The 25,792-nt window shown below is 38.7% G+C and overlaps 1 protein-coding gene across 2 annotated transcripts in view; it reads right to left on the bottom strand.

The window, feature by feature from the left end:
* ACADL (acyl-CoA dehydrogenase long chain) overlaps window positions 1–23,976 on the bottom strand; it is a 45,255-nt gene extending 21,279 nt beyond the window's left edge. The window contains exons 1-9 of one of the 2 annotated variants that reach the window (XM_072961342.1): window positions 23,664–23,976; window positions 18,085–18,240; window positions 16,034–16,171; window positions 14,725–14,889; window positions 8,602–8,668; window positions 5,977–6,141; window positions 4,730–4,831; window positions 4,308–4,421; window positions 67–95 (exon numbers count right to left, since the gene is read on the bottom strand). In XM_072961342.1, the coding sequence (XP_072817443.1) occupies window positions 67–95; window positions 4,308–4,421; window positions 4,730–4,831; window positions 5,977–6,141; window positions 8,602–8,668; window positions 14,725–14,889; window positions 16,034–16,171; window positions 18,085–18,240; window positions 23,664–23,740 (1,013 nt within the window). In that variant the 5' untranslated portion in view covers window positions 23,741–23,976. The remainder of the gene's footprint in view (window positions 1–66; window positions 96–4,307; window positions 4,422–4,729; window positions 4,832–5,976; window positions 6,142–8,601; window positions 8,669–14,724; window positions 14,890–16,033; window positions 16,172–18,084; window positions 18,241–23,663) is intronic. The other variant, XM_072961341.1, reaches the window with a different exon arrangement.
* Between the last annotated feature and the right edge of the window lie 1,816 nt (window positions 23,977–25,792).

Genomic DNA, 25,792 nt, shown 5'->3' with positions numbered 1-25,792 from the left:
AATAGAATATGGGTTAAGGGATAGGTTCTGGAGTTAAGAGTATGTTTGTAATCCTGAGCAACTTACTTAACTTCTCTATGCTTCAATATCCTTATCTGTAAAATAAAGATAAATACAGAACTTATCATACAGAGTTGTTGTGAAGAAAAAAATAATTCATTTAGCACAGTGCCTGGCATATAGAGGACATCAATAAATGACAGACATTATCATTATTAAATATCTGAATTTTACTCTTTTATTGTCCGTTCCACGGAAAATCATAAGACTTGACAACTACCATGGAGAAAATGAAAGAAAAGAAATGAAAATCTCATAACTGTTGCAGCTTAAGTGTGGCAGGTCTCCATTCTAAAAAGAAAATAAATTTGTGAAATGTATCTGAAAGGTCAGGAAGGCCCAAAATGTTCAAAATTCAAGGGTAACAAAGAGAAAGGACACTGAATAGTTTTACGGTCATAAAAATGACATTTGGCCAAGTATAATATGACATTTAAAGGTCTTCTATTTCAATTTAATACTGGAACCACTGTATACCCAGATTTAGAATAGGAGGTATAAGCATGTATTGGCCATTCATCTTCTCTGAATATATACCTAGATTGAATATGAAAATATTATTCAAAAATACTTATTTATATAAAACAAGATTAGAAGAAGTAGCTCAGAAATCCCAGAAAATACACATTTAACTTAGAAAACAACTCCTACCCACGCTATACGTGCCTGTGATAGCAGAATTCTACTGCCACCTAGTGAAATTTTAGTAAAGTACTTTTGAAAGAAGGCAACAATTTAATGACACTTGCTTTGAAAAGGATTAAGACTATTTCTTCTCTTTTTGCCATCAAAATACACACATACATATATACATATATATACACATGTTATTAAATAATATTTAGAACTTTTTTCTCCCATGGGAAAATATTATACCAACTTTCCATTTTCTTTATGGTTAAATGTAATATTACAGTCATCTTTGCTGTGACTTAATATGAAGTCTATAAACACAGGAAGTGTAGATTTCTAAGGGGATAGAAAATATGTCTGTCTGGTTCATTTGTTATAGTATCCAGAATAGGGCTAAAGGCATGAGCATTGTGATAAATATTTTTGATGTGAAAGTGGTGGTGGTTGGATTTGAGAAGCAAATGATACTAATTCCACTTTGGATACAGCTGGGAAAGTCACCAAGTGACACCAAGTGGTATCTCTGTCTTCGTACTGCTAGGAGCCCAGAGCATCTATTTCCAGCGCCATACCTATCAAACTACATCTGAGCACATGAACTTTAGAAGGTAATCAATATGTATTTGCTCAGTGAAACAAACATATGTATCAGTATTTCTCAATGGGAGACTACTGGCATTTTGAGTAAGACAATTAGTTGCTATGTAAAGCTCTCTCTAAATTACAGGACATTTAGCAACACTGGCCTCCAGAGCACGGAACACGAGTTCCACCCCCAGTCGCTTTGCACCCCTACTGCCTGACATTTCTAAATGCCAGGGGGAAGACGGCAGTCATCAAGAATCACTGATATGTGTACATCAGGGATACATAAATGAAAGGGAACATAACCTGTAACATCCTTGCTCTTCTCTTAAGGAAATCACAACGGAGGCAAATCAAGTCATCCTGTTTTTTAAAAATATTTGCTTGTTTAAGTGTGTGCCTCATTTTTCTAGACACAGAACAACTGTATTTAGATCTGCTATGTCAATAAGAAAAGTTAGGGTGTAGAGAAGTTTTTTTTTTTCAGAATGGAGAAAGTTAACCTGATGAATATGTAGGCAGCAAATCGTTCCCCAAATGACATGGAGTTAAGTCCAGATCAGGAACAAGAAGGAGAAGTTGATAAAAAGACTCCCTTTATTGGAATAAATGGAAAAAGATGTTATGTAAGAGGAAAAAAAAACACAGTTCACCCTTGAACAATGTGGGGGTTAGGGGCACTGCCACCCCGTGCAGTCAAAAATCAGAGTATAACCTTATGACTCCTCCAAAACTTAATTACTAGTAGCCTCCTGCTGATCAGAAGCCTCACCCATAACATAAATCATTGATTAGCACATAGTTTGTGTTAAACGCATTATATACTGTAATCTTGCAATAAAGTAAGCTAGAGAAAATAAAATGTTATTAAAACAATAAGAAAGAGAAAATACATTTACAGCACTGTACTGTGGTTATTGATATTGTAAGCTTACAATGTCTGTCAGGGTCTATAGCAATATTGTCTCACAGGATACAAAAAAGCAGATGTTATACGTATTACTAAACCTAGACAGCAAAATTGAAAAGATTACATGCAAAAGAAATTCATGTTTATTTATAGGTAAAGAAACAGCAACTGCTTTATGGTAGCCTAGTGTAACCAATGGTACCATGTATGGTCTGTGTATTAAGTTTTGATAAATTTTAACTTTCTATAATAAATTCATGTATATTGCATGGTAGTAAATGATAAAATAGACTAGTATCGACATATATTTTATGCATTCATGACATACGTTTTTAAATTTTTTGGATATTTTTAGGCTACACACTTCATCTACAAGTTTTAAGTTGTCCCATATCTCCAAAAATGTTTCCAATGTATTTACTGAAAAAAATTCATGTGTAAATAGACCTAGGCAGTTCAAACCTGTGTTGTTCAAGGGTCAACTGTTACAGCTAACTTTAATGAACGCTTGCTTTGCCAGGCAATATTCTAAGCACTTTATGTGTATTATCTCACCTAATCCTCCTAGTAACTCTAGGAGGTAGCTACCGATATTATTTGCATCTTAACAATAAGAAAATGCTTCTGAAGAGATAATGCAACTTGCCTAGCCCACAGAGAGTTAAGTAGCTGTAATAGGATTTAAACCACACCTTTACTTAATTTCTTTAATGCTGTCCTGGAAAGCTACCAAAGCATCTCTCCCCTTTCCTTCACAAAGCCTTTCAGCTGAGACATTCCACTTAAAACTCTTCAAGTAGACTTCCAACTCCAAGTTTCTTGATGACTGCACTGTTTATAGTGTTCCTTCATTCAAGAAGAAACTACAGGGCCCAAAACTTGATTGACATTTTATGGCTACCATATACTGCGTTCTTTTGCAAATACCTTAAACTTCCTGGCAAAACTCAAGAAGTGGAAACACAATCATCCACCTTCTCTGTGCTTGAACCTGGGAAACAAAACCCTTTTAGTAAAAGCTAATACACAAAAAAGCAGGTGTCACTAAAAATTCATGATCACTAACCTCATTTGGGTTCTCACTACCACCAGCAAGCTTACCCTGTGTCTCTAGTCAGTTCTGTCTCTCACTCTAAGATCTCAAAGCTTCCTTTCTCTTCTCAGACACCTCCATGCCCTAGTCACTCACATCTCCTTCTTCCCTTTTGGTATGTAAAGATACGGAAGTCTTTGGAAGGGAGCTTTTGCAATTTTCCACCAAGAAAGCTGAACCCCTGCCCACTTTTTCCTCTTTTTTTTTCCCCCCGTTTCAGTGGGGGAGGGGCCTCTCCTGTTGGGATGGGGAGCCCTACCTTTCCATGTGCTTTGCACCTACACCTCACACTTTCTCAAAGATCACATGCAGTTAATTATGCTCTCCATACCTACAATCTTTCCTTCTTTACTAAATCTTTTCTCTAGGTATTGAAATATGTTCCAGCATTCTTATCCTAATCATAACAAAAATTTAATAATCTCCAAATATTTCACTTGATCTCCAAATACTTCCCCCTTTCCCTCCCTACCCTCCTCTTCTTGCCTCCTAGTAACTACCATCCTTTCTCTCAACTACCATTCACAGCAAAACTCAGGAAACAGTCACCAGCCATCAGTATCTTCACTTTATTTCCATTTACTCCTCTACTCACTCTGGTCTGGCAACCACACCAGTCCATTAATGGTTCTCATGAAATAACTTCCATATCCAGCGGGCACTCTTTAACCTTCATCTCCTTTTCCCTCTAAGTAGCTCCTATCTACTTGAAATCCGCTTTTCCCTTGGCTTCTGCAACAATACTTGCCCGATTTGCTGTCTCCTTTCTGGCTCTTCATCTCAGTTGTCTTTGTAGGCTCTTCCCTTCCTATTTTACCACTAAATCTTGTAATTTTTTTTTTCTCAGAACTCTGTCCTAGGATCTCTTTTGTCTTACTCTCTACTGTCTTCCTCAGTGATCTCACCCACTTCCATGGATTCTAATATCACCTACATGAAAATTACTCCCTGTTCGTGCTGAGCCTAGATCCATTAGAGGTGAGGACTTTGACATTATCTAATACTAAACCATAAGAATAAGCTTACCTGTATATGTGCAACTGTTTTCCCAAAAGCTTTTCTTTGTTTAACGTAGTTCCTGGTTTCTTCAAACATGAATTCACTGGCTGAAACTGCCAACTCAGCAATCAACAGCCTTTCCTATAACCCAAAATTAGGTCTTGAACATTATTCTAATTACACAAGTGATTTTCACAGGATTTCAGTGATAATAAATCACATAAATAATCTTTATAAGACTGAAGGTTAATTTATTTCTTAACTCTTTATAGTTAAGTTAGTCACACATCCAGCCTACAAAACTCATATGTATATATTTTTACAACTTCAAGTTATACTCAAGTGATTGGCTATATCACAAGTTTTTATGCACGGACTTTTTATCATTCTCCATCATTCTATTCCAGTCCATTATCTAATCACAAGACAGACTATCTAATACTTCTGACCTGTGGAAGCTCTTGCATGAGGTAATAGAATCCTTTATTCTCTTCTCCAAGTAGGGCACTCGCTGGCAACCGTACATCTTCAAAGAATAATTCTGCAGTATCCTAAGGGAGCATACAATTGAGTACAGAATTATCTCATTGAAATCTTCCAATAACCTGATGAGGTGATTATTATTTTCATTGAAAAAACAAAAACAAACAAACAAACAAAAACAAAGCATAAATACAGGACAGAAATAGATTCACAGACAGAGAATACAGACTTGTGGTTACCAGGGGGGTGGAGGGTGGGAAGGGATAGACTGGGATTTTAAAATTGTAGAATAGATAAACAAGATTACACTGTATAGCACAGGGAAATATACACAAAATGTTATGATAACTCACAGAGAAAAAAATGTGACAATGAGTGTATATATGTCCATGAATGACTGAAAAATTGTGCTGAACACTGGAATTTGACACAACATTGTAAAATGATTATAAATCAATAAAAAATGTTAAAAAAAAAAAAGAAAAAACAAAAACAAAACCAAACCAACTGGAAGCCTAGTTGGGAGTGGTTAATGAAAACTAGTAAATGGTAAACCAAGGATTCAAACCTAGGTCCATCAGATCCCAAAAGTGGTTTTCCCACTGCAATACCCTGTCATTCTAGCTCTAATACTGTCCAGCTCTATAGGTATTAAGGACTAAGAATTTCTTTCTTTTTTTCAAACACATTCATTTTATTTATTCATTTATTTTTTTATTGGAGGTACTGGGGATTGAACCTAGGACCTCATGAATACTAGCATGTGCTATACCAGTAAGCTATATTGTTCTTCCCAAGGACCACAGATTTCTAATGCATATCAAGTAAAACATGTTTTTCTTTTTGGTAATGAAAAAAATTACCAGACAATGATCACATAGTATAAAAATGTTTTCTGTTCTTATTTCATAATTTTCTTTAGTGAATCTCAGAAATAGAGGGTCTATTATCATGCAGTTAATGTTGCCATTTCTAAAGCAGATTTTCACAATACCCTGATTCACTGTCACTGCTGACCATAGCTACACAACGGTGGAATAAATCTCCATTATCATTTCTGAAACGTATATTTTAAGAATCCAGCATAGGACGGTATGATTGTGCTATACGTAGTTCGATATATAAAGCGTAATTGAGTAAACTCATTTATAATAATATGAATTATATTTATAAGTGATTTATGTTATGAATACAAATTTATATTATGACTTACCTGGGCTTTGAGTCCCATTTTTTGGAGCTTTTGTCCCTTGATAAATCCTTTCATTCCATTTTCCACCAGAAAGAGGCTAATGCCATGGGCAGGGGAGCGAGCTTCACGATTTGTGACTGCCACTACGATCACCAAGTCACTCAGCCACCCATTTGTGATGAACACCTGCAGAAGCCCAAGTAAACTGCGATGCTTCGCGATAACTCAGGTCCACGTATAAGTCAGGATCGGGGGACAGTATATTCAAGAAGACTAAACCAAACCAAACATGCTTTACACCTCTCTGTGTACTCTCTCCAGATATCTACAGTATTGATTATTCATACATATCTATATATCATATTCATATCTACAGTGTTGATATTCATGAGGTTATTAAAGAGTAGGGGGAAAGTTATCCAGTGGGTCAAAGAATGAACCCTATACATTTTCTTCCCACTATTAATATTGTAAATAATAATAAGAAGAAATTATTATGTTATTTTCCAACTAAAACAAAAGTTCCTATAAAAATACTAAACTGTATTTTAGAAAGAAGCGTCAGACAAGAAAAAGAAATCTGCTGTAAATGGCACTATACTAGTCAAGTATTTGTATGTTCAGCTTCATCAGTTTTTGAAAAGGGATACTTTTGATTTCATGATGGAAGGTCTACTTCTTTCCAAATGGCCTAAATAAGGAAGAGACTGATTAAGGAGAGATAAAACAAACTAAATAAGAGATATTAGTTTATTAGATAATATTTATTCAGAAAATAAACATACCTAGAGCAAATATTAGTAATTATCTTCTCATTCTGTATCTTTCCTGGGTCATCTCAACCACTTCTGTGGCTTTAGTTGCCATCTATATGTTGATGACTTCAAATCTTTATGTAAGCCAGATTTCTTGCTAGTTTTGAGACCTGTATACCGGCCTGCTTCTGGATAATTCCACCTGATGACTCAAGGAACACATTCCTTCCCACCCCTACTCTTATCTAATTCTGCATAAAAGTCCGTTTTCCCTATGTGAGTGGATGCTGCCAATAAATCATGTTATCCTGCTCCATATTCAATTCAACATTTACTTCTCTCTAATCTATTCCAATACTTTTAAGTCTACTCACCTCCTTTCACTGAGACTGCCATTACCTTATTTCAGGCCTCCTCATTTCCTGTGTAAGTTCCTACAACTGATCTCTCTGCAGCTCTATTATCCATCACGATGTCAGAAAGATCTTTTAAAAATGCAATCTGGTCACGCTGCGTTCACATTTGAAAAATCTCTGAATAGCCCCTCATAGGCTTCAGGATAAACTCTAAACTTCAGCAGGACATATAAAACTCATCACAAACTGGCACCAGCTTACCGGTCCTGCCTTACCTGTTGTCCCACTTGTCCCTCATTCCTTTTCTTTAAGTTAGTTCTACTGAATTACTTGCTGTCCTTCCCCCATATTCTAAGGTCGTCCTTACCTATGGCTCTTTAGAAATATTATTTCCTCTACTTGGGAGGCCCTTTCCCAACTCTGCTACACTGAAGCCTACTCATCCTGGACTAAGTTCAGGCGTCATCTCTTCCAAACAGTCTTCCCAAATTCCCGCTGGGTTAAGTGCTCCCATAGCACCCTGAATTTACCGTCACCTTAGCATTTATCAAACTGTATTCAAATGACCTAATTTTGTCTCTGTCCCTTTGAAATAGTATGGGTATAAAATGGTGTTGGTTACTCTCATCACCTGCCAACTGTCCCCTTTGTAAGAAGATTTAAGCTCTAAAATCCAGGGCACTGATACTTACAAATAATGGGAAATGAGTCAATGATATTACTGTTGTCTACATGACAGCAAATGAAGGCAACAGCGGTGCCATGGTTATAATAATAAACGACTCTCAGCATCTCTCTGCACTGGGAGCTCCTTGAGGGTGGGGACTATTTCTTATCCACATATCTACCCTCAGTGCTTGGAATAGCATTTGTCTTGTAGGAGGCCTTCAAGGATGTTTGTTGAATAAATGAGAAAAGTACATTCCTCAAAAAATTTCTATACATCATGGTAGAAATATTTTCCTCTACAGCGTTTTTCCATTACACCACTCCCTTGCTCAAAAACAATTCAGGTCTCCCAACTTCCTACCTTTCTAAGATAATAATGACCTTTTGTGTAGCTGCCACAGTTGAACTGCTGAAATAGTGCTTTTGTTATTTGTTTTTAATCACACGGCATCCAGGACTTAGCACCTGTATGTTACTAATACCTAATGTGAGTATTTCCACCATGACTGATCCTCTTTTCTAATAAAGTTATAAGGGAATTAATTCTCTTTCTAAGAGAAGGCTTCTTTGATTTCTTTCTTAATTATGACAGTCAAGGGCTGTTTGGAAGCTAAAACATTTTCTGTATTAGTGAGGAGGCATGCAAAACAGAACACAGAAGAGGAGCAGATCTCACACAGTATAAATGTTGCACTGTTCTTACTATCTCCAAGACAAAACAGGTCAACTTGTGCCAACTCAAGTAAACCCAATTCCTGTGAGTCCCTAGATCTGACAAGATCAATGATAAGTAAGTAGTCTTTCAGGCACTGTTACCCATGGTATGACCCTGGGGAGGAGGGCTGTGGAAGCCCCTCTTTACACACCTTGCTTCCATTGAGAATCCAGTCACTTCCATCCTTTTTGGCATTTGTTCTTATTCCCTGCAAATCACTGTAATTGAAAGAAAGGATAAAAAAAGTGTATTAATTGGTAAAAAACGAACTATGCAAGTGTTGTTATGTAAGTATGTATACATTGTGATAATTCAAACTGGTTACACCACTATAAACACTGACATCCAACTAATATTGGAAATGTTCACACAAATCCACTGAAAAATCGTGTCTAATGTATTCTAGACTATTTATGCAAGTGAATATTTGATTGATATTACATAAACCAGCCAGATTCCACAGAGCATAACAAGGCCCAATTAGCATCCAAGACCCCCAAACTGGACTCGGATGACACTTCAAGGCCTACTACATACCTCAGACTACTTGTCACCACGAACCTTCCTGCCTCTATTCCCCTTGGTTCCTTCCCTTATCTCTGCCCAAAAAGCTTAGCTATTTAAAAGACTGTGTCTCAAATGACACTTCCTCTAACAAGCCTGCTCTGAAAGTAGAATAGGTTATTTTTCTAAATATAAGATAAACAAATCACTACAACTTAAATATGAAAAACACAGACAATAATCTAGACAAAGGAGGAAAACAATTTTAAGAACAATTTTACCTCCTGTAATGAACATTTTAAAAATATATCCTCCCAGTATTTTTCTATGGAAACAGATACACACATATGTGTATTTTTTTATAAAAATGGAACCATACATATGATTCTGATTTCTTAATAATATCTATTGTTTTTCTATAAGATAATTTTTACTAGTGGCATAGAATTTCATCATAAGGCTTTGCTATGATATGTATATATGATTTTACATTTTTTATTGAGTTAGTTTACAATATTGTGTCAAATTCTGGTATACAGCACAATTTTTCAGTCATACATGAATATACATATATTCATTTTCATATTTTTCACCGTGAGGTACTACAAGATCTTGAATAGATTTCCCTGTGCCATACAGTATAAACTTGTTTATCTATTCTGTATATACCTGTCAGTATCTACAAATCTCGAACTCCCAATCTATCCCTTTCCACACCCCTCCCCTCTGGTAACCACAAGTTTGTATTTCATGTTTATGAGTCTGTTTCTGTTATATACTTAAGTTTATTTGTCTTCTTTTTTTTTTTTTAGATTCCACATATGAATGCTATCATATGGTATTTTTCTTTCTCTTTCTGGCTTACTTCACTTAGAATGACATTCTCCATGGTCATCCAATAGTATGGATTTTTAAACACACAAGAATATGCTTTATTTCCACAAACAAGTATTCCACCTCACTTTTTGAAAACATGGCAGCCTTCTTCATTTATCTTTCATTTTCACACTTTTAAGAGAAAGAGATTTCTTTACAGTAGGAAAGACAGCAGGTAAGATTCAGCAATAGATGGAAACTGACAATAGATCTTGGTTTCAGGGAGACAACTGAAGTGGTGGTGCATCTACAAGACTAAGTCATATTCCATCTAAAGGGCTATGCCCCCGCTAAAAAGAATAAGAACCAAAAACAAGAACACAGTATTGGCAGATGTTCCCAAGTTTCAAGAAAAGCCAGAAATATGAATGTTTATGTACACTTTCCTGGTTTTTACAGTTGGTTCAAGGTTTATTTTTAAATTAAACAGATTAACCAAATTAAACACATTCCTGGGCTCCCATAGGTCCCATGATCTGCCCACTTGTGACTAATGCCCCATGCTTTTCCAGATCTTGTGCCATGATGACAGCCACTGAGAATCCAAAGGGGTGATATCTGATATCCTTCTTTTATACACTGTACAGCAATAAAGTATGATTTCTAAAACTAGCAATTAAGGAGGATATTGACAAATTCAGTGGTGACCATAGGACAGGGAAGAGACCTGAAACCAAATGCACTGGATTCATCAAGTTTTTTTTAATCTCCTATTTTTGAAGACTTAGGTAGCTTCCACTTCTAATTTTCATAGATATCCTACAATGAACAGCATCATATATAAATAGTTCATATCATTTATTGCTGTGAAATTTTTCTGATTCTTCTTTTTGTCTAAGGACTTTATATTATATATCCCATGGCACTTTTTAAAATCACTTTCCATATCAGACTGAATAATGATCCTCACATAGAGCAGGTCCTAATCTCTGGAATCTGTGGTACCTTATACTGAAAAAGGGCCTTGCAGATGTGATTAACCTTGAGATGGGGAGATTATTTTGGATTTTCTGAATTGACCCTAAAAACAATCACAAATGTCCGTGTGAGAGAGAGGCAAAGGGAAATTACACAGACAGAAGAGACACATTACAACGTGCCCACAGACGCAGAGGCTGGAGTGATGAGGCCACAAGGGAAGGGATGTCGGTAGCCTGAGGAGATGGAAGAACCAAGGAATGGATTCTCCCTAGAACTTCTGGAGGGACTGAGGCCCAGCTGATACTCTGATTTGGAACCACTGATTCAAATTTTGGACTTCTGGCTTTCAGAACCTCGAGAGAATAAATTTCTGTTGTTTTGGGCCACCAAGTTTGTGTAATTTGTTACAGAAGCCATCAGAAACAAAAACACTTTCTTAAAATCTTACCTTGAATTTTTAATAAAAAATTCTTATCTTTCCCACTACCCCACATACCAGACTCAAGCCTTCTGAGGACACAGTGTATATCAAGATCATGTTTACATGCCCCTCGCCTAGCATATTGCTTTGCACATAACAGGCACTCACTAAGCATTTGTTGAATCACATTTTTAAAATGCTAAATATGCAGAAAAGAGCAAATAGCAGGCCTTGGGCTTGACCTCAAGGTGGGCTCTTGGCTGGCATGTCTGAGTTTGGATTTCAGGAGACACACTGGGCCTAAACTGTTGGTGCCAACAGTATGGTCAACGCCGAATGCCTGCCTTCTTTCAGGAAATCTCAACTTCTGGTACATGCGAGGCAGAGGGTGCCTCAGTGACCAGCCTCCAGTAAAACACTGGGCACTGAGTCTCTCTAATGAGCTACCATGGTGGACAATGTTTCTCATATATTGTCACAACTTGTTGCTGAAAGAATTAAGCAAGTTCCACGTGATCCACTGGAGAGGCCTCTTAGAAGTTGCTCCTGGTTTTCAATAGATTTAAATCCATGAGAACTTCCCTCTTGCTGATTTTGCTTTGTATCCTTTCACTGTAATAAATGATAGCTGTGAGTATGGTCATATGCTGCATCCTGTGATTCCCCCCAGCAGATCATTGAACCTGGGGTGGTCTTCAGGACATCAACATTTGAAACAAGGCCACCTATTTGAAAGATAGGTTAAACGACAAAAATCTGTCAATCAGTCTGCAGCCTACTTTTCAGCAAAAGGAAGGATGCACATAGGGAACATTTTAGAGCTGCGGGCTGTTGTATTCCAACAGAATTTTCATCACATGCCAGTATGAAGTACCAACTGCTAAAATCTACGCACGGTTTATTGAAACAATTCTTCTATACAGGGGCATATCAAAGGTAACGAAGGTAATGATACAGCTCAGTTTGTGGATTTTTAAAACAACTTTTGAATGGTAAATATGAAAGAGTAAAAAATGGTTTTAAAATATACCACTTAGTATTGGCAAGAAATCACACCCTCACAAGAACCCCATTAATTATCATTTTCTTGACCTCACTGCTATAGGCACCCAGGCTCAGAGATTTTGCCTACAATCACATAGCTGATGACAGAACACCCTGGGTCCGATGCAGTTACCAACTTGCACTACGCGTTTGGTTAAAATACTTTGTTTCTCACTTTCTGCCTTCCCTTATGTAGAGATCACGATATTTCTATATTTCATATGGGTTATTATGATAGCAAATAAGAAAATCAACATGCACATAAAATGTTAAGGTATCATACAAACACATATAACTATACATAATGGAGTCTCCTATGTACATGACAGGGGAAAGGGCCAGTGAAAGCCTGCATCTTTTCCAGCAAACTCAGCCTTTTCCCGTGAAGGTCAAATCAATGCAAGAACAAAGGCCAAATCAATGCAAACCTCTGAAAGAAGGTAAAAATGAACCACATTCCATCTTCTTGATTCTTTCCCTCCCACAGGCTTTTTCTTTACTTCTCACCAACACTCTGATACTCTTCTTCAGCTGCAACTTTCCTCCATTCTTGCACTCTCTTACCCATATGCCCCCACCGCTTCTCTCTCTAAGTATCTGACGGATCTGCTCTCCCTGCATTACTCTCACCAACCTACCCCCCAAACCTGCCTCCATTCCATTCTCATTCTCAGTTTCCTTCTTAATGACATGTACCTAACCACAGATGAGCACAGAGAATTTTTAAAAACACAAAACAAGCAAGCCTTTGTTTGTACGTGTGAGTTGGCAATAAATCAAGGTCTCCCACTGATTCTTTAGCCTCCAGCTGAGAGCTGAAATGCAGTGGTTTGGAACAACAACGCTCTGATCGTGGACTAATATGATGCAATCAAAACTGGACAGTCAGCCAGTTATCTTAGAGAATGATCTCAAAAGCAAAGGAAGGAGATTAAATTCCTACTTCTTTTAGGTCACATTTTTAGGCAAAAGAAGTAAAACCTGTTTAGTTTGGCAAAATTAAGTATCTCTGTTAGCCTTTAATCATAGATTTATAACTGGGAAAGATAAATAGAATTTAAGCAAATTGCCAAATGACACTATGACATATTAAGACATTTAAAAGTAAATACACTGTTGAAAAATTAAAATATTAGGGCCTGATCTTGCAGAAACAAGTCTTGGATTTTAGATCACTGCTCTGCCACATCTCTAAGCTCTCCCTCCATACTGCCTGTTTCCCACTGGCCTGTAAGTCACTCCTCTCATCAACATAAGCCATTTCCCTGGCCATGCTAGCTTGTCAAACTGCTGTTTCCTCACTGCGCTTCCTTTCATGACACAACTCTGAAAAAGTTTAGTCTGTGTTCTCTGCCTCTGTTTTCTCACTACCCATCTTACTCCCTTTCCAAAGTAACTTCTGCCTCTCCTCTCTCCTGAAATCACAATAAAAAAAATCCACCACTGAAAAAAAAAATCCACCATTGGCTGCCATGACTTTTTCTCAATTCTCAACAGCTCTGTGGCCTTGGCACGACTAACTCCTCACTCCTATCCCGTCACCTTTTCAAACTCACTTCACCTTGAGCTCATGACAGACGACTTGTCTAGATTTCCTTCAGATTCAGTCTTCCTGTCTCTGTCACTACATCTTTTGGACAGTTCCAAAGGAAACAGTGATGCCCATGGCTTCCTCCCTGGTCTCCTTTTCATCCTTTTACTTAACCCCACGAGGACCAGGTCCCACCACAAGGCAGCTCTAACTCCCTCTTTTAAACTTCTCATTTGTCAGGTCTCAGTTCAAACAGAATCACTTTATATAGGTCTTTCCTAACACCAGCATCTAAATTCATTTTTTCCCTTCCCCATCAACCACACATGCACCATGAGTCTCTAACATAGCACCTTGTTTCCTTCATAGTACTTATCATAATTTATAATTGCAAATATATCTGTTTATATGTTTCTTGTCATTCTCCTCAATGAGCACAGACACCTCATCTGTGTTGTTCCCCTCCTTATACCTGGCATGTGGAAGGCACTTACTAAGTAACTATCAAATGACTAAATACATGACCTTATTCATTTCCATTGCTTCAGTTTTCATGGCTTTTAAAACCTGTTGCCACCCCAGCCGGTCTCCAGACTTCCAAATTCATATTTTCAATAGCCTGCTGCACATTTCCATGTAAAATATCACACCACATCTAAAATTCATCATGCTCCAAAAAAAAAAAAAAATCATCATGCTCCAAATTCAACTCACATCTCAATATCTTATTTGTATCACACTATGTTAGTATCTCAAACTCAACCTCTAATACAATCTGCTGTATTGTTAACCATTATGATAAGGCCTTATTTTTCTACTGGAATCTGAAGTTACTTGAAGCTGTGAGTGATGCTGTATTTCTGTTTGTATTCCTCTTAGCATATTGCTCAGAGTTTTACATAATTCAGGTACTCAGATAATATCTGCTGTTAAGGCATTGCTTCCAAGATTTCCAAACCAACTAAATGTCGCTTTACCTTCCTGCTCCAGGCTCTGTCATTGCTATGGCACCAATACACTTCCCTGCAGTCATCTGGGGGATAAAGTGCTTAATCTGTTCTTCTGAGCCATAGTTCGCAATATAGGGCATGACAATATCCGAATGAAGACTAAAACCTGGGCCTGTGCAATTCGAATATGCCCTTAGAAAGAAAAAAAGACAATTTAAAGCATAAAATAGATATTTCATACTTTTTAGTTTCTTTGATTCTCAATTAGAAAAAAACAAAAGGTCTTCTCACATTGTGTGGAACAGCTTGTCTCCCTACAAACTTACGAAGTTCTTGAAGGTTTTCACTCTTTGTGTTAAATAACCTTTTAATTTCTGGCTCTAACATAGTAACAGTGCTCTCACAGAGCTCAGTGAACATGGATTTAATGAACTGAAACATAAAACATTAAAAAAATGTTATCACCTACAACTGTATCACCCTAACACAGTAACTACTTTCATTTTGGCAAACAATCTTTGCCAAAAGGAAATACATGCTCCGATATAGTTGCAGTCATAGTGTTAATTGTGTACTTATAAAATTTGGCACAGTAATAATCTTAAATAGCTGCAAAATATTACAGACTGCTTATCTACTATAATTTACTTATTCATTCTTCCACTGCCAGACATTTAGATTGCTTCCAAATTTGGGGGATTATGATCTAACATGGCAATGATGTTTGTACATAGCTGCTATTTTTTTCTATTAAATTATTTCTTTAAGATAAATTTCCTAAAATGGCATCCTAGATCAAAAAGCAGAAATATTTTTGTTTTTTATACCTCTATGTTTTTAATCCCCAATGCAAGCATTGTTATAATTTATAATGCCACCAAAACTATATGTGGTCACTTTCACCACAACCTTGTCAGCACTGGGTATTATGACTTTTCATTTTCACTAACTTTCATAGGTACTCAGAATAATTGACTAATAAGGATAAACTTTGCATCTGCTTGGTGGTAAAAATAGACATTTTTCACCTAAAAAACCTATTTGCATTTCTTTTTTGATAAACTGTTGGTTAAAATCTTTTGCCCACTTATCAACTGAAATCTATATGTGATGTTAGCATATTTGACGGAAATAATCTTTCCACTCTTCCACTCTCTTTCAAGTATCTTTTTAAAAGAGGGAAAATAACCACATGGTCAATTAGAAATGAAGCACAAATTTTAACAACTTGAAAGGGGATTTTCAGTCTTACAAGATTAGAAAGCATTTTAAAGTCATCATTTCAGAAAAGTGAGTTGACAAAACTAGGCTCTGCTTCAAAGATTTCCATACTTACTGCTCCTCCCAAACAATAGCTGACGAGTACAAGTCCCCCCCAATGCCACCATGACGCTCTGCAATATTGATGCCCAGCAGTCCTTGTTTTCCAGCTTTTTCCCAAAGCTCCCTGCTCACTTCTCCAGCTTTCTCCCATCTAAAAAGACAGACATTTAAAAAATCAGAAAAACATTTTTTGTATTATTTAAATGGCCACAATATGAATTTATGAATGATTTTGTGCAGGCATGTGCCCTTAATTTAAGGTAATTGCCGACATTGGCCAGACCCTTCTACTTGCATTTGACACTTTTATCATTTCTTCTCCTTCTTGTTCTCTTCATATTTGCCACTTTCTTCCCCTCTGTCCTCCCAGCCTTGATGATTTATTGTACCTGCAAATTATATCCACTGGTATCATGGATGTGGTTCCCTCAGCTGGTACTCTAGGGAGCAAGCTCAGTTGTGCCAGACAGTCATGAGAATTTGCCCAACCTGTCCTGTAAAGGCAATTACTCTCTGCATAGTTCCTTAAAATGCTAAACTTATGGAAGGAACATACGTAAAAGCTGAAAAGAGTAGGTAACCTTATCACAGTTGAAGAGAAACAATGGAACAACAGAAGAGCAGACGCATTTCACAGCAGAGCTCTGTCAAAGGAACTTCTAAAAAAGATTAGATATTTGAGTAAGATTGTGCAACCTTTGCTTTTCTTCTTCAAAAATGATAATGTATGAGGAAAGAGATGACCAGCTAAAAATAAGTAATCTGAAAAAAAATTTAAGTGGTAATTAGATACAGCTAGTAAAATAAGTGGTATTTGAAGATACTGATTAAAGGTAAACACAGATATTTTAAGAAATTTTAATAGAAACAATTTGGTTATCATGTGCGTTTTGATGTAGTTACTGCTTAAAGTAGCTTTGGAAATATTTCTATTATCAATCCAAAATTTGTCAACTTCTATCATTTTTACTTCAAGTCCTCACCAACAATTTTTCTGAAACAAAATTTAAAATCATAAAGTAATAAACAAAAAAGATTCTCCTAGAGTGAAGTATACTATGCTTCTTTTATCTTTAAGAAGCTAGTTGTTTTTTACCAAAGACCAGCCATGGCATAAGACTTCAGATAATTTCATTCTTACTGAGAAAGTGATGATAAAAACTTAATGGAAGCTCTTTAAACATTTAAAGAAAATTCTAATTGTAGTAAAATACTGGTTTGAGTGAAATTTGAAAACATAGCAAAATCTTATTTTAACAGAAATAACAGCTTTTTGGTAAATAAAGTAGGTAATCAGTAATTAATCATTTAATCAATAAATGGCTCATTCAGTAATGAAAATGCTTTGAGGTAGCCAATTGCCTGCCAAGATTTGCACTATGCTGGTCTTTTAAGCTTTTATGTATTTTAACTCATTCATGAAGCAGAAAAAGAAAGAATATGGAATTGACAAATATTTTGTTGCCACTTAACCTGAGTTTTCAAAGAACCTATTCTTAGATTACATTGCAAAGTTTCAAATTTTCCTATTTGTAAAAAATTAATAAAGTTCAATAAAATAAACTCCCCGGAGTACCAGAGGGGAGCTCTCACACCCTGCGACAATAGCGGAGCCCAGCAGGTACTTTTCCAGCAAGGACTCAGCCACTGAAAAGCCCTGGACTCTTCGTTTACTCTAGCCCTCCCCAACTTCCTTCTCCCCTCTATAAAAGCATTCTCCTTTTCTTGCTGCGAAAGGAACCTGCATGTGTCTTGCCATGGTTGCAGACCCCCAATTGCAATTCTCTGCTGATACTGAATAAACCCATTTCTTTTACTAGAGAAATAACTGGCAGTCTGTTTGTTTTAGGTCAACGTATTTTTCACTGTATGCTTTAAAACTCAAAAATCTTTGAACTAGTTTAAGAATCTCGTAATCTTACACTATTCTACTGAAGAGTGGTAAAAATGTTAATAAAGCACTGAACATGGCGTTTTTTCTATAAAACAACACACAGCATTCTAGGAAATGGTCCTTATTGTACTTCTAATGTACATTACTTTAAAGGAAAATGTGCCACTTACTCTGTGTGATGAGGGATCACTTCTTCTTGAAAAAACTTCCTTACACTTTCCCGGAAAATGTCATGCTCTGAAGAGAAGATTCTTCTAATTCCTACATCGGTTAATTTTTTAGCAGAAGGAGTTTCTAGGCGGTCCTCCCCTCCGGAATGAGAACATCTTAAAAATATACATACAGTAAGAAAATTAAGTAAATTGTTATTCTTCATACCCAAATTAATGTCACCGAACAATGTGGAAAATTAATTCTATTGAATGACATGGAAAAAATCTGTTTTTTTTTCCTCAGAGACACTTTAGAGGCAGGTAGAAAGAGTCTGATATTTGACAAATCTGTTCAAATTTGAGGATCACCACTTTAGGATCTACCTCACCTAGATGAGATCAAGAAATAGTTTACCTTTACTACCTCACTCTTTACTTCCAAATCTCTAAAGCACACACCATGCCTGGAACTAACCACACGTTTGGGCTGAGGTAAAACAGTAATGTCAGATGATACCAATTAAATAATGTAAAGTTCAAACACTACAAAAGAAAAATACTGGTAAGCTTTCAGGTCATGTACAATGTTTAAAATAATGTAACCCCCCATTAATATTTTATTCAGAATCATACAATTTCAAATGGCAGGTGCTTAAGATGCAAACCGTGTTGATTTTATTGCCACATTACCATCTGGGTGTAAATCAAAATCGTAATGCCCACCAATTTCTGTAAAGATTAGTCTAGAATTAGTCAAGATCTTCAGATAATCACCTTTCCTCTCCCAGCCTGCCACATTAAAGCTTAAAAAGAGTGTTCTGTAGTTTTTTGTTCTGTGGTCTTCAGATTTATCCCCCCTAGGATACTCCTGAAAAGATTTTGAAAAATCTATGAACCACTTTGAACATATTTAAGCACATATCTAAAAAACTTTTTATCATATATTCGAATATTGCCGAAGGATGTTTTTCTGTTTTGCATGAAGCTCTGTTTTGGGGTTTTCTCTTCCTTAATTGGACCCTGATCCTTCCCTTCCCTTCCCTCCCCTTCTTTTCTCTTCCCTTTACTTCCCTGTCTCTTCCTCTCCTTCTTAGTCCAGAAAAGACCCAGTTTGGTTTACTGGCAATTAGGTTGTTTCAATCCTTGTTTCCCCCCGAAATGGATTATTTTGCTCTAGCTTATGTATCTTAGCTTAATACTAGGGACTGAATTGTGCACACACACACCACCCCTCATTCATATGCTGAAGCTCAAACTCCCAATGTGATGGTATTTGGAGATATGGCTTTGAGGAGGTAATTACAGTTAAATGAGGTCATAAGGGTGGAGTTCTAAACCAAGAGGCTTGGCAAACTTGAGAGATACAGCTCTCTCTCCCCGTGTGCACACAAGGAAAGGCCATGTGAGGACCCAGGGAGAAGGTGGCCATCTACAAGCCAGGAAAAGAGCTCTCACCAGCAACTGTAATTGGCCAGCACCTTGATCTTGGACTTTCCAGCCTCTAGAATTACAAGAAACAGATTTCTGTTGTTACCGGTGATAGGCCTGTGGGGGCAGGGACGCGAACAGCCGGTTCCGCCAACCTCTGGCCAATCAGATAGCCACACACTCGAAGGACCACCCGCTTCGGGAAGCCCGCCGGCGCCAACACCTGGCCAATCACAGAAAGCCACAGCAACTTTTTGCCTCATTTGACCGACCCCACCCTTGTGGGCTGCCACCCGGAACCTATCGCACTTAAAAACCCCCGCACTCCCCCGATTCCGATCCTCCGAGTCGCGGAACCTCGCCCGGGAGCGCTAACTCCCAATAAAGTTTCTTTTTGGCTTCACTGCCTCCTTTGGTCTTTCTCCCCACCTTCCCTCAGCCTCAGTCTTCTCAATCTAGCCTAACAACCGGGAGGAGGAAAATAAGAGTTACCTTGGTTCTTAGTCACCCAAAACCCATGAATTTTTAATGAGAGACAGCGTGATACAAACAAGGTTTTATCAACAAAGTAAAAAGGTAGTAAAATACAGTACATCCCAAGCATGGGAAGTGGGCCAATCCAAGAGAGGAAAGATGGCAACACCCCTGTTTTTCCTGTTGTTTTTCCATCCCGAGTTAGAGGGTGTTGTTGTGATTGATGGATTGATTCACAGCTAAGGTTCTTTGAGTGCTCAGGCTGACTGATGGCTCATGTTCCTTGTGCTCAGGCAAGCCCATCATTTTTACGCATGTTTTTACCCATGGTGCACACAGAAAAACCTATGGGAGGGAGCTCAAAATGCAGTGTTAACTCATTATAATGAGCATTAGTCAAGTTAAGCCGGGTCCTTCTGGCCGGCTTCTTTGCTGGCCCTCATTTAGAGAAAGTAAACGTTTTTGGAGCCCCTTATCCTGAGCCCAGGTGTGCTGTTATTTTCTGGGTTGCTCCTTTCCTCTTCCTCTCCCCTGCCCGGTGCTCATTTCTATCTAACTGCCTAACAAAACCACTCAGTCTATAAGGCATTTGGTTTTGGCAGTCTAAACTAATTAATACACTTACTATGTATTCTGTGTCATTTTGCTTTAGGCTTATGTTTCCTAGGCAACTTTTGAGTTTTATTTGTTAATACAATCTGAGATGCTTTTTAAGTGGTAACCTTCAGAACCTTAAGTTGTGAACATTTAACATTACAATTTTTATACTTGGTCTGCCATCTGCTTTCATAGACATTTTTCTGGTTGGCTACTCTGTCATCTGAATCATCATTTTTTAATAGCTTATTTATTCATTTAGCCCACAAATACTTTCTGAGTGCCTAATATGCACCAGGAACCATTCAGGTAAATTGGGATACAGCAGCGAGTGAAACAAAGATGCCTGTCTTCATGCTTACCTATTAAGAGAGACTGAATTATTATAAATACTAACTACAGTAAAGCAGCATATATACACTATGTTAGAAGGTGACAAGTACCATGGAAAAGAAACATAGAGCAGGGTTCAGAGTGTGTTGGAGACGAGACAGGGACAGAGGCTGCATTGTGAAAGACAGCGCAGGTTAAATTAGAAAAATGAGACGAGTAAATGCTTAAAGGTGATCAAGTCAGCCAAGGAGGTTTCTGGAGTAAAAGATTTTTAGGACAAGAGAACAATTACAGCAAAGGCTGTAATGTGGGATGGTGTTTGATGTGTCACAGAAAGCAAGGAAGCCAAGTGTGGATAAGCGTGGACTGAGCGAGAAGAGCAGTAGATGAGGTCAGAGGTAACAGACCAGGACGTGAGGGCCTTGCAGCCCACTGTAATGTTACAGCAAGCAGACGGACAAAAATTTACTTTATCCTATAACTGAAATGATTGGCTCCAATTTCTTTAAAATGCACACATCCATACATACTTGGGATTTTTCCTCAGGGGGAAAAGTGTGCTGAGACTATAAAACAGGCTATAAGACACTGAATCATCTGTCAGCATAATTGGTAACTAACAGAGCAGAACTTACATTCAAGTCTGTCTGGATTTTAAAATCCTGTATCCCATGTTACATTAAGGAAATCTCTGGAACATTTCTAAGTAAAACACCAAGACACAGGAAAGTGAAAAAAGTGCTAGAAAGAACAGAGACTTTCAGGTCAGTTAAAAATGTTCGAGAGAATATGCAGAGAGAAGAAAATAAAAACCCTTGGCAGAAAGTTTGCTGGAACATTTATTTTTTAAAGATCAAGGAAACTGTATTAAATAAATTGGCCCTTTTTTTCCCCTATAAAAACCAGGAAATCTATACTGAGTAAATTGGCCATTGTTTTCCTAAAACCTTAAACTGCTACTAATCTAACAGGCTGGGCTCTGATTATTATTACCATTATTTTAAAAGCCTCAATTACATTATAAAAAGGAGCTGGTCTCCACCAGCACCTTCAGGCAACACTTGGGAGCTGGTTATAAATACACAATCTCAGGCTGCATCCCAGACCTACTAAATCAATCTGTACAGTAGACCCTTGAACAACATGGGGGTTGGGGTACCCACCCTCCATGCAGGTGAAAATCCGCTTATAATTTATCGTTGGCCCTGCATGAACCTGTTCCTCCAGAGCAAAGTTCTGCATCTTCAGTCAACCAAACGTGGACTGTGTAATTGCAGTATTTATTGAAAAAAATGCCTGTGTAAGTGGACCCGAGCGATTCATGTAGCCACCCGTCTAGTTCAAGGGTCAACTGTATTTTGATAACATTTGTAAGTGATTCATTTGCACATTAAAGTTTAAGGAGCCTGTTAAAACAAAATTATAGTTCCTGACCTATTCATAGGGTCCCTCACATCCTCCTGTCACCAATATTCTTCCTATACCTTAATCAAATAACTTATCACAAAAGACTTAATGCAGTAGATAAGAGAATCAGGCTGTCTTTTATAAAACCAGACTTTAAGGAATGTGCAAAAATGTGAAACAATGTCATTATTCTCAGTGGTTTTTTGCTCAAAGTTATTTTTCACAAAAATGTTATTTATGTTAACATGTAATGGGTTACTTTTACATGAACTAAATACTTGTACAAATTTTCCAGTTTTGTAGACATCTATTGATATCAATGTCCACACTTACAAACCACTTAAACAATTTTTGTGAAACCTCTAATTTTAAGAGAACAAAGAAATCCTGAATTTAAAAAAAAAATTTTTTCTTGAGCATCCCTGTCTATGAAGTTCCAGGGAAGATCTTAGAAAAGTTACGTGTATCCAAAGTCAAGTCACTCCTTGGTGAAGCCTTCCCAGCTCTCCTCAGAGGAGCAGGAAAATTGTTTCCCGGCTCCCATAGCATCTTACAGCTATCATAATGTTGCAGTGTGCTAATTCATCCGTCCTGTCACTCATATTAAATAGGAAATCCTCGGTCCTTCCACTTTGTTTATCCAATAACTGGATTTTATGTGTCAGACGGTACATGAAGCTTTTGATCTCATAAACACTTCCTTAAAAGCCACCGAGCCACTTAGAAACTCTGCATTTAGTTAAAGAATTTTCTAAATCTCAAGCTGATTCCCTTGTCTGATGGGGAAGTTACAGGTCTCTCCTGTCCCCGGCTGTCTTCCCCTGGACACTTCTCCAGGTAGGCGTCGCTGCAGGTGCCCCGTGCTTTTCTCTAGATTGTCCAGGCGGTGGGGTCCCGTTCCCAAGTCCACTGTGGGGCGGTGCCTTCTGCCACAGTTTCAACTGAACCAAAGCTCGTGGCTTCAACTCAGGCAACAGCGTCCAGGGAGGGACCCCCACTACACTCGCCTGGCAGGAACTCTTCAAAATGCAGGCTCGCCGTGCCTACTGTAGGCGGTGGATCAAGACGGGCCGGATCCGCATCCGAGGGAGCATTTGGCGACCACCCTCGCTTTAGGCTGTCCCCGCGTGGAGGCTGATGGACTGGTGCCCCGCTCCCGCCGCAGTGGGTCAGACCCAGGTTCTGGGAGCGGCGGGGCGAGGCCCAGCCCCTTCTCCCACCCTCCCTCGCCCTGAAGGCTCAGGCCGCCGCCAGCCCCTTGCGCGCGCGCCGCCGGGTTCCAGGCCCCCAGCAAGGGTGTGTGGCCGGCGGCCCGGCAGCCTCCGGGCCCGCGCAGCTGGAGCCGGGCCGGCACTCACCTCGCGACCCGCGGCCAGCGCGGCGCACAGCGACCGCCCCACAAGCGCAGGGCCCCGCGGAGGAGGCGTGTGGCCATGGCTGGGACAGCAAGGAGCGGCAGGGGCGACGGACGCGCCTCCTCGGTGACTGCAGGCGGGCAGGGCGAAGCTCTGAGCCAGCGGACTGTTCCCGGGACCTTGCTCCGCGCAGTCCCGCCCGAAAACCGTCGCGCAGCCGTCCTGATACACGCGGCCCGGGGGCCCTTCCGGAGCCCAGAGCCCGGAGCTGTGACCCACCGTGGCCAGGCGGGCAGAGTGTCGGGGAGGGTTGAAACACGCCCCTTTCTGGAGTCTCACCAATCGAAAGATCTAAAAGCTAAACTCTTGCTTTTCCCTGCGGCGTTGTTAATTGCTTATCTAAGCACTTCTTTTCATTGTCCTGAACTGCTTTGAGAAACGGATGTAAGCTATGGGAGCCTCAAAATGGACCCAAAACACAAATCCACAGTTAAACATGACGTTTACTGTGTAAAATTGGATCTTGATTTACTTCACATAGATGGTAATATAAACACAATTTCCAAAGAAGTGTGTCATTATTATTATTGTTTTTTTCCTTGCAAAAACTAGTGGCCACTTTCTGGGAAAAAAAAAATTAAAATATATTCAGTACTCAAAAAACTTCAGTTCTCCAGTAGAACTTGATTTGAATTTGTATCTTGCCATTTCCTTTTACCTTAAGTCATCAAGTACTGCTTAATAATCTACATTTCAATTTAATGAAGTCTGAGCTTTTTTGGTGATAGGAAATCTCTGAAGGTTTTTGAACTTTCATGAGTTTGCAGAGTAAATGTCTAAGGAGGTAAAGCAGGACATTAAGACCATTCTGGTAGTTGAGGACAGTTATCAAGGGCCTGAAATTGTACAAGTGAAAAAGAGACATTTGTGTTAGAATACAAGAACAACTAACTGAATGTATGATATAAAGAAGTTTAAAAAAATTAATTCCAAACAGAAGCAGGTGAATATTATTAGTTGGCAGGGGAAGCATGGGGCTCCAAGCAGAGTTGCTAGAATTCTGCACTTGCTGGCCCAGCCTTCTTAAGCTACCTCACCCACCAGGAGTCTGTGCTAATTAGGGTATTTACTTGCTTAATGGGGCCAAAGTTGTTTTTTCAAGATGATAATTAGCTGATCAAGTAACCTGCTAATATGGAGCAATGAGACTACTCTGCATAGTCCCGCTGAGCCTCCGAAAAAAAAATGCAGATAATAATCAAGCAGTCCTTCAGCGTGCCTCAGTGTGTGTGCTCCGAGAACCATCACAGCAGCAGCACTTGTTGAACTGGAAGATCTGATGATGAGGTCCAGGATCCGTATAGCTAACCTGTCTCTCAGGTGATTTTTTAAAAAATCAGGTTTAATTAATTCACTTAATTTTTGTTGTTTAAAAACCCTCTGTGGTGGCCACAGCTGGAGCCTGGGTTCTCATCAGCAGGACTCTGCTGCAGGCTTTGCACTATCAACTGAAATAAATGCACAGCCTAAAAGTTGAGAGTTATGTTTTATTTGGCAGGAGAACAGCCTCTCAGATCGCTCTGAGGGACTGCGCCCTAGAGGTAGGGCAGGAGCTAGGATATATAGGAGCTTTACAACAAAGACCAGGTAGTTGGAACAATGAAAGATTACTTGTTATCTAAAGAAAAACAGGCATCTCAAGTTAAAGAATTTAGTGCTTTTCTATGTACGGGAGGAGGCAAACATTTGGGCTCATTGAATTCATTCCTTTGACAAGCATCTAGCTATCTAGGGCCAGTATCTTGTCCTTTCTTATTCTGAGTCCCCTCAGAGTGCACGTTGTGAGTGGCTTCAGAGGCTGGGCTGCAGGCTTGTCTTCACTGGGGGGTGGTGCAGCGGCTGATGACTTGATGGCTTTGGCATTCTTTGTTTACTGATATGGTTTGCAGTATTTTTCGTTCACATCTCTAAGGTCACTGGACTTTGTGGACACAGTCTCTTTCCAGAGGTGGTGAGGTGCGATAACTGTAGATCTTGGAGATGGCATCAAAGATGGCCTTGGCAGAGTTGCTGGGGTTGCAGTGCAGACTCTGGCCCAGGTGTAGCAGGAGAACATAGCAATCTTCCTCAGC

This window comes from Vicugna pacos, chromosome 5 (genome assembly GCF_048564905.1).
Source record: "Vicugna pacos chromosome 5, VicPac4, whole genome shotgun sequence".
NCBI lineage: Eukaryota > Metazoa > Chordata > Mammalia > Artiodactyla > Camelidae > Vicugna > Vicugna pacos.
The sequence above is the reverse complement of the archived record's forward strand: the minus strand, read 5'-3'. Positions and strand labels throughout refer to the sequence as shown.